This window comes from Notolabrus celidotus, chromosome 15, assembly GCF_009762535.1.
Source record: "Notolabrus celidotus isolate fNotCel1 chromosome 15, fNotCel1.pri, whole genome shotgun sequence".
Taxonomy (NCBI): Eukaryota; Metazoa; Chordata; class Actinopteri; order Labriformes; family Labridae; genus Notolabrus; species Notolabrus celidotus.
In genome coordinates, this window is record NC_048286.1 from 24252020 (window position 1) to 24262060 (window position 10041).

At 39.2% G+C, this 10041-nt stretch overlaps 1 protein-coding gene across 4 annotated transcripts; it reads right to left on the reverse strand.

The window, feature by feature from the left end:
- Positions 1–1853: 1853 nt before the first annotated feature.
- rgs18 (regulator of G protein signaling 18) lies at positions 1854–9660 on the reverse strand. 4 transcript variants are annotated; one of them, XM_034702478.1, is made up of 6 exons: positions 9054–9084; positions 6987–7065; positions 6386–6490; positions 6129–6190; positions 5434–5600; positions 1854–3681 (listed from the first exon to the last, which is right to left on the reverse strand). In XM_034702478.1, the coding sequence occupies exons 1-6, from the start codon at positions 9067–9069 to the stop codon at positions 3427–3429; spliced, it is 684 nt and encodes a 227-aa protein (XP_034558369.1). In that variant the 5' UTR covers positions 9070–9084; the 3' UTR covers positions 1854–3426. The 4 variants fall into 4 exon arrangements, with proteins under 4 accessions (XP_034558369.1, XP_034558371.1, XP_034558368.1 ...); XM_034702480.1 differs by lacking the exon at positions 9054–9084 and adding an exon at positions 7235–7315; XM_034702477.1 differs by lacking the exon at positions 6987–7065 and having other exon boundaries at positions 9054–9660.
- Between the last annotated feature and the right edge of the window lie 381 nt (positions 9661–10041).

The window sequence follows — 10041 nt, forward strand, 5'->3', positions numbered from 1 at the left end:
TGACTGAAAAACGATTTAAATTTGATTTCTAACCCTTGAAATGTATCAATTGTACATGATCTCCTCTTAATTTGAATGCATCTCTCGAATTACATCATGAAAGCAAAGCAGAAGCGATCCTGAAGTGACTCCCTTGCCCTTTTTTCAACCTGCTTTCATCCTTTCAGCAGCCATTTCTTTTTACAAAATGTGATTGCGCATAAGTAATATATCTAACCAAATACTCAAAGATAGAAAAGCTTTCACCAATGTGCTTGACCTAATAAATAAGAGGGGATGCATTTTATATTATCTTTCAATGAACTGTCTGTCTTTTCCTAAAAACAACTGGCGTGCTATTGGTCGCCTGGCAGATGCAGCACTGAGTGCTTGTGTCTTATACTTGAGGAAAAAGGTTTCAATTGTGATCGTTTTTTCCTCCAGAATGTCTCTGTAGCTGTAGGAGCTGACACACTCATCCTCACAGAATTGTTTCCATCTCTTCAAGCCTCCTGTCTGCACAGATCCATCCTCATATTATTTACCTGCCGCCTCTTCACTGATGAACATGTGGCCTCTTTAAACTTGCTCCCCAGGCTTTCAGCTGTAACTTCCTCTCCTCTGGAAATAGTTGAAGTAGAGTTTTTTGAAAAAACTCACCTTGAGCATTTCAAACTGAATACAGCTATCTGTTTGATGTTACACAGAAATGTATCTAAGTCTGTCAATATTGTTGCACGCCAACAACGAGTGTAAGCAGGTTTTAAAGGGGAATTTTCACAACTCAATATCACAGCCTAGAGGTCATCAAATACTGTACTAAATTTGGCTCATGTAGAGTCAGTTAAAAGCTTGTGAGATGTGACAAATGGGTATGAAAAATTGGAGGATGCATGCATAAAGTTCATAGAGTTGAGCCCAGTGGGAAAAAAATAAGTTGACAAATTGTACAACATTAAAAATGAAATCCATTTATTAGAAAAGGCCACATTATACACCACCATTAGACGCCCCACAACAAATGTTTTTGTTTGAAACTCCTCTCAGACTGCACTCATCTCGTTTAATAAGCCTCATATCTCCAGCCAAACTGCTCTCCTAATCTTTTGTGTCCCGACAAGGTGTTTTGCAAATACGTCTTCAACTTGTGAATGATTTCCAAGGCTCTTTACCCAGACTGAGTCACATATTTGAATACCAATGGGAAAGAAACAAGAAATCCGCCAGCAAATTCCTAGCGAGCAACTAATCTTAAGCTGTGATGAATTTGGCAGGCCAGCTGAGCTCCTACCTTTGTTAACACATCATTACGCTTTCCCTCCCTTCTCTGGCTATTTGTGAGAGAAGACGGCAGAAGCTGCAGAAGACGCATGCAGCTGCCTTCTATACAGATGCATAATTAATGTGAACTGCGAGGTATTCCATGCTGGTTTGTGAAGAGATAGTAATTTGGGATGAGGTGGACTTTATCCCTCTGAAGGTTTCTAGAAAAGCCTGACATCTGTGTTAATGAGGCAAATTGGCTCAGTGTGCATATTTGTGAACAACAGCTTTATGCTGTGCACATGTATGTGAAGCATCCTTTCAGCATAACTACCCTAGAGTTCAGGGGCAAACTCAGCGGGATCAGAGACAGCTTTGAATTGATTCTTATTTTTCCTTGTAAGAGGTATAGCCTGTGCATACATATACAGTCACATGAATAATTCTGTGCTCGAGTGTTGGGAGTGGATAAGGTCTATTAATTTTTCAGTGAATTGGAATAGAGAGCCACACACAATCACCATTTTCCTCTCCAGAGTATACGTACACATTATTGCTCAATTTGTTTTGTTTAGATGTGGTCATTTAATCTAATTAATGACACGAAAGGCTTCATTAAAACTGCTTTAATAAGAGAGTGTTTATTTCCACATATCAAAGTATGTACATTTTACAATAGGAAGGCAAAACTTGTGATCATAGTATGACATAAATTACACTGGATGGATGGAAACTGAAAAAGCGATCATAATTTATTTAATGTTATTAGTATTCAAATAAGAAGTATGCATTTGTTTGTGAAAAATGGGATTAATACCATATATCCCTCATTAAAAAGTTTCAAGGTTTTGCAGTCATGGCTGAAGGTTTCCACTGCATGATAGACTGGAAGGGGTTGGACAGTGCAAGACTGAATATCAAGGTGAAATAAGCTTCTACTACGTGTTAAATGTGTCAATGCTGTACAAAATAAGGTGCTATAGCTGGACCTGAAGACAAAGCTTTTGAAGCGTAATGTGTCTGAAGTAAGAAGAGTGGCCTCAGTGCAGGAAGGCACTTCAGCTGAAACTCTGTCCCCGACCATCCAACTATCATTCAAGTTTTCAAGATTTGAGACAATGTCACAACAGTAATTAAGTTTCAATTCGCAAACAGCAAAGTGCCTTTGAGAAAGAGAGCAGACATATTGTTCCACAAGTGCTGCAAAAAAACTCAATACCATGACCACTGGGAAGACTCAGCTCTGGTTAGCCAAAGGTGTCCATCATTTTCAGAGAACAACATGGTTCAGATGTCCTGGCAGTATAATCTTTAAAAAGCTAATCCGATGTGTAGGATGGTGCTTAAAGATATGCTCAGGCTACCTTGGATCCAGTTTAACCCCCACCCTGATGAAGTGTTGATACCTCTCTGGATGGTAAATGTAAAGCTACTGCCAACAGCCAGTTAGCTTAAATTAGCATCAAGACTGAAGACAAAGGGAAACAGGTTGCTAGCTTATCTTCATTGAGTGTTGCTGTCAGAGTGAGGCAGGCAACCAGCAAAGTATCCAGTAGGCTGATGCACTTTGCTGCGACTTTGTTCGGCAGGATATCTCCTTATAATTAGAGGTTTGTGAATGTGTTGTTCGAAGGAAAACTTCAAACAACTTGAGAACTTGTGTAATTCACCACTGAGGTCAAAAGATAAATGCCAGTCCCTGTGTAGCAGATACAAAAATACAGCAAGCAGGAAGTTAGCATTGAGTGTTGTTGCCATCATCAGGTAAGCATCTGGGGATGTCCCAGGACGTTACTGCAACAAGCCAAGAAATGTCTGTCACAAAGTCTCTCTGTATTACTCCTGTGGTTTCTGGCTTGTAAATTGTTACTTATGGACAGATATATGCTAGATGTTTCCCCATTTGGTGTTATGCTAAAGTAAGCTAACCAGCTGATGTTTGTAGCTGCATTTATACTGACACACTTGCGACTCAATCAACTTTAAGCAAGAAAGTTACAACAGTAATTCTAGCTGCTAACTTGTTTGTTACTATGTATTTGAGATTATACATCCTGACCTATGTGTGTATGAAAAATATCACACTCGACAGACACAGATCGGTGTGTAATAAGCCTCTGCACCACTCACTGAAACAATTGATCTGCAAACCATGAATTATGTCTTCTGTCTGCAATGCTACAACTACCAGACTGAGGGTTCAGTCCTGGCTTCGCCTCTCTCGTTGAATACACAGGAACGTGACCTTCTGCGAAACATGGTGGCCCCGGGGCCTTTCCTTCTGGTGATACGCAGATAAATGTCAGATTGGAGGAACCTTGGGTAGGAGTCCTTTTTCATCAGGCTGTACACTTTCATCTGGGCTGCATCAAAACAGCTCTTTGTGGGCTGTGCTATGTCCTTCTGGATGGTCATCTTGGTGTTGTAGTCAATGTTGACCTGAAAGAAAGTGAATGAAAAATGAGTTAATGATTCCGTTGTGTTTGAATCTGACTACATTTAGAACAAGACAAATGTTAATAACCAACTATCGTCTTACAATGACTTAGCCCCTGGAAATTAAGTACAATATTTCAAGAATCAGGATCGGACAGTAGATAGAGTAGGAAACAACGGAGTGAGGAATGACAAGCTGCAAAGGGTTGGAATCGAACTTGGGCCGCCTGCTTCAATGACTGCAACCTCTACACACAGGGAGTGCGATTAAACCGCTAAGCCAAACTGGCACCCTGTCCTGGATATGTTTTACAGTTTCACTGGCAACTTGAGATTGGAGACTGGACCTTAAGTCTAAAATCTACCAGTAAGCTGTTTCATAGTTAGCTAGTTTACACTCTATTAAGACATAAAAGAATGCTATATGGTCTTCAGATGCCTCTAATGCCTCTTTTGCTCTCCCATTGGTCTTTTTCTTACATGCTAAAGAGGTCCTCCAAATACCACTCAAGCAACAATGGAAAACATGAAGCTTTTGATACCAAAGTCTTGTCAGATATATGTTAATGGAGATAAAGAACTGCACAACACAAAAAGCAGGTTCAAATGAGAGCATACAAGATAGTGGTGTGAAGAAAGGGGAAAACCCAAAATTAGCCGTGAGATAAAAAGTGCAAAGACTATTTCAGACTGTGAAGACACACTTTAGCTCCTTTTTTGTTGAGACGTCTGTGCCCCCCCCCACAACGGCTAAAGAGGATCTTATTCCTAAAGGAAACAAGCAGCAACTTGGCATGCTGTGATATATTCCCAAGGTGAACCAAAGCTACACTCTGTGTTATTTATGACTCAGCTCTTTTGTCGATAAGACTGAGACCTAAAAGGAGAGCTAATGTAAGTTTAAAGCTTATCCTGTCACTGTGAATCATCTTTGTGCTGGATATTATCACAGGTAGAGGTTTATTTTCTGTTTTTTGTTTTTGTGTATGACTTGTTTAAAATCCTGATAAGAACAATGGCGGGAATTTTCTAAAAGCTCATTTCTTTTTATGGACTAAAGTAACAGCTGAAAGGCCTCTTCAGAGCCCCATCAGTATCTAATACAACTTAAAGAGCTCTAAAAACAACCATCAGCGTAGAACAGCATTTCATGCCATCATTTCAGTGAAAGGTTGCATTCATTTACATCTGGATCTCACTATAAAGCACTCAAGATTTTGCATGCATTTATACTACTTTGAAAAAAAGATGTTTAACTCATACATTTATCAGCAACTAAAAGTGTGTGGGCGATGCTCTCTGCAGCTCTGCAGAGAGATGTCAAAACCTCAGACCAGACACTAAACTCTTAACGGTCAGATGTGCCGCAGGCAGGAAGCACAGTGAATGGTGGTCGCATCATCCTCGCAAAGGGGATGGAAACGTCTCAAACCGCTCCTGTCTCCCACAGAAATAACCCGACCTGCTTTGCAGCACTTCATGCAGCCCTAAATGCACGACCTAAGCGAGCTGCTGCTCCTAACGATTGTTCACAAAGGTCAAACTGCTGCAGGCTCATGACTATGCAGAGCTTTGCAGTTCGCCCACTCTTAGTTTTATTACAATGACATAAATATTTGAAAGCTCCAGCAGTCCGCAGTGACAAATAAGGGAAAGAGAATGCCCAAATGCATGCATTGTTTAAGCCTTGCAGCTTTTCTTTACAGCCTATTTACATTCATGCAGTTTCTGATAAATAAACATGCCATACCGTACCTCTTTAGGGGCGTCCGAATCAATAAAAACTGTATAAATATATTTCGCTTTGGACAGCAGCTTCGTCTCAGAATCTATGGTCTTGTATTCTTCACAGGCCAACCAGAACTCGATGTTTTCCTCGCTGAACTCTGTTCTGAGGAACTGAGAGAAGGTTTCGACCCCGTCTGATGTAAAGAAATAGAGACAGACCATTTCAAAACTGACATTTTACAAAGAAGGAAAACTGGACAAGCTGTATTTTCTGCTGCTCGTTTGTATGTGAAAACAAGGAATAGACTCTCCACAGCTTCCTCTTTTGAAAGTCAGTGAACTGTCCCCTCTGCATTAACATTTTAATTATATACAAACTTTTAACGGCTGAAATATACTTGAGCATTATTACTATCTTCATTATAAGCCATATTAAGCATTCCCAAATGAGCAAACACAGTGGTTTTCAGTGTTTCAGTGTGCCACTAAAGTGCACTTTGTGTCATTATGAGGAAGTTGCACAGTTTCTGTGTAACTATCTGTGCTAACAAACATTAAAAGCTGTAGTGAAACTCTCTACTTCTCCCCATTAACTATTTATCTCCTCTGGCACTTCTCACCAGTTTACTATTCAAATGAAGCAGACTGTTTGACAGCAGAAGAAAAAGTATTTGACAGCAAGTCAACACATTTCTGAGAAGTTTTTGGGGCGTTAAACTGACCTGAGTGCTTCAGCAGTTCTTCAAAGGAGTCACTCCATTGCAGAGCTGCCTCTGGTGAGATACTGCAGAAAAAAAATCAGAGATGCGGTCAGGTCTTTCCTAATGATGCGGCAAAATGAGTTTTGGATTATCATGAATTGTTGTGTTTTTCTTGCCGTGTGCATTGGGTTATGAATTGCTCAAACTTTGGTTAATAATGAATAAAACCAGTCAAAATCAACATTGCTTGTTTATGAAATTAATGGACTTTGCCTCACTTGTTTGGCGTCGTGTTAGTCTTTTTATGTGGACTGACATTTTCGTGAGAGCCTGACTTGGTGAGAAAAAGGCTTAATCGGCTCTTCCTCTCCTTCTCTTTCTGTCTGCAAATGGAGAAGAAAACACATGAAGTTACACAAACTGTTCAGCTGTAGCAACAAATCAGCAACTTATCAGAGAATTTCAACTCAGACACATCTCTAACATTGCAACATCTTTGTGTGACATTCGAAATCACAAGACAAGTCACATATGCGCACGCGTTCTTCACAAAAAGGCAGCAGAGACGTATCATGGAGGAACAGCACCTTTTAAAAAAAATACAGTCCTACATGGAAACTTTAGTTGTTAACAGTCATCCAGACAAGACCATGGTTAAAAACATAACGTCTTTTAACTGATATATATTTAACCAAGTCATTCTTGAGCTAAATATAACTTCCCATGCAGAATGAAACTGTTCCTCAATAACTTCACATGTGAAACAATCTTTACTTTCTCCATTTCTAACATTATCCAATATCAACTAATGCAAAAAACACAACACAACCCCCTAAAATAAGAGAAACAGTTAAATACTTCTGAGGTTCTTGGACCAACCTGCTAGTATCGTCCTTCATCTTTGCTGCTCGCAGGTCCTCTGGACAGAACATTTTGAAATATGCTTCCTCCTTTGAGGCTGTGCAGTTGAATTGAGGAAATAGAAAAAGAAGCGTCTCCATGCTGCTCTGTCTGTCACTGGCGTGCAAAGGGTCAGGCCACAAATAACTCGGTGACAAAATTTTAACCCATCACTTGATGAACCACCTCGTCTTTTATAAACACTGCTTGCATTTCATTTCCCATACCTTTTGCTACTTCCTGTAATGGCGCAACCACTTGTTACTTGCAGCTCAAGAGAAAACCCCCTGGGTTCAACATCCTGTTAACTGTTTATCAAGAAATATGAAAAAGAAAGCATATTGCATTTGTTTGGATTAAACATATATTGACCTGATATAAAGGCAGATTTGAGCCAGTTCAGACACTTTTCTGACCTTTTAATGAGGCAATTATGGCCTGATGATGCAGGCTACGTAAAATCAACTAGCGCTCTTCAATGATAAATACTAAGGTTGTTGATAAATTGTGAGATCTTGGACATTATGAGAGAAATGTGGTTTATTCTGCTATGCCACTTGCACCACCAACAAGGCCAGCCACTGCTGAGATAGAAAGAATGAAAATGTAATGAATAATAAAAAGTGTCCGTGCAGAGTCTGGGCTTTTCTCTTTCCAGAACATCAGAGCTTTAATGGAGAAAGACAAACTGACTGTGACACAGTGGAAAAGTGAATCGGTGCCTTCTAAAAGCAATAGAGACAAATGTGAAGTCTGTGTTAGAGTGAGAGACAATCTGTCTTTAAGGGTGGGGGACCTTGAAAATGTGTCCTAAGCTCTTAGTTCAATGTATAAACAAAAGGATGAAGAGCCTGAAGAAAAACAGACAGTTTACTAAACTGAACAAGCCATAACTAACTAAATATACTTTGATCATCCTATCTTCAAGCAAACTTTTACAAATCTCCATACATATATGCAGCTAACCTGTGATTGACTTACAGTGCAGCAACAGTCCCAAGAATTAGGTTTACAGTACTTTTAGTAATTAGCTTAAGGCAAACAATACATCAAGGCTAGGGATGCACCGATCCCACTTTTTAGGTCCCGATACCGATATCGATAGCTGGGCTTTGGTATCTGCCGAAACCGATACTAGCCGATCCGATCCTGGTATTGATTTAACAAACTCTATTCCTTAATGCGAGGATAGAATCATGTTTTGGCAACTTCAGGCTTTTCTGACTTTGTAAACCTAAATAAAATGAACATTTTTAAACTGACAGTATCATTAGTCAAGAGATTATAAATGTGTACCAGCAGTTTGGTGAGTTAATCTTCAAAACCGACAGATATTACAATTCAACTGTAAACCTCGGCAGTGGATAAGAGGAATTAAATATTCTGTATAAAAAAAACTGCTTCAAATGAGAAAATAAAAAATATGTCAATGTAGTGTTTCCCACAGAAGTACAGTGCACCCGTGGCTGGAATTAAAATCATTGAATACATTAGATTCAAGATTCAAAGATTTTTATTGTAAATTTTCACTGTATATACGAGACATACAGGAAAAACGAGATGCTGTTTCTCTCTTCCAGCTTTTAAATACCTAAAATTTAAATATAAAATATAATAAAATACAGTTCTATAAAATCGTATTATTATCATCATTACTCTACCATATGGAACGGCACTATATATCGGCCCTTTGTCACCGATATCCGATCTAGCTTTTTGAGTCCGATCTAGCCGATATCCGATACCAGGATCGGATCGGTGCATCCCTAATAAGGGCTGTATTTGACATTAATTGTGGGAACTCTTGGCCATACTTATATGTTACTAAATAGCCAACACAAGCTAATTAACAGCTAGTGTTAGCACATTCTTCTCAAAATAGGGTTTTGCTATGTAATATTCTTTAGGAGAGGTATAGCCAATAATAAACTAACTAACTTTAATAATGTTCTTTGTCTTCAGAATTAGGCATTGATTTACACAGAAATGCAAAGTGCAAGGAGGGTTTATGCAACAAACAGTCCAAAAAATAATGGAAGCACTTACCCTGTTTGTTGCTCATGGTGAACAGTCACTGGATGTCGACAGTAGAGGTTTGTTGTCTTCTGAACACGACTTTGCCAAATGTAAATATTTTCAGCAGTCACAGCCATTAATGTCCCACTAAGGCTACACAGCTAGCAAATACACAGCAATAAATCATAATTTGGACTGCTGTTGGAGGTTAGATCCATGGCAGTAAACCACTTGGGCTAACTAGCTTAATGCTACTTCCTCTAACTTGTAATAACTTCTGCAGTAGTAAACTCTGGGAATAAGGTAGATAGAAGAAAAAAAAATAAAAGTTCCTGATAACTTTTGGACATTTACACTCTCACAGTATGAGCTGGGTAACTAGCAAGCAGCTACATTAAGCTAAAGCTATCTTTCTAGCTGTTGATTAAGAAATCTAGCCACTAGTAGCTGCACAGGCAGTCCCCTAGGGTTCACATCGACTGCATAGTGCAAAATATCTTGACTATTAGTACTTGTGTAACTTCAGGCGAAATCATAGCATTTTAATGTCCTCTCAGTAAAGACACATTGATTAAAAAAGACAAATTCTGTGTGTTAAATAAGTGTAGGCCTATGCAGCTACAGCTCAGTGAGCTGATACACTGAAGCTGCTGTGTCCTTTTCCTTCAGGTGAACAGCCAACTTCCTAAATCACTGAAACCACATTTAACAGCATCATTTAGCCTCCCAGTATTTATTTGCCTCTTGTCAACATACCAGATGAGAGAACCAACAAAATCAATACACACCCAGTGCCAAGAAGGTTCTCCCTCCAGCTGGGCACAGAAGATTAGGATTGTGTCATTTGATTATTTTGAAATAATATTCACAGTTATAATTGTGTAACTGTTTCACCAGCCCAGGGTCACAATGTTGATTCTCCAAGCACTGAAATTATGATTAGGAGCAAGAGTTGAGGAAAAACAAGAGAAGGTTTATGTTTCAGGAATTGAGCTCAGGAATAACTATTTGTCTGAAG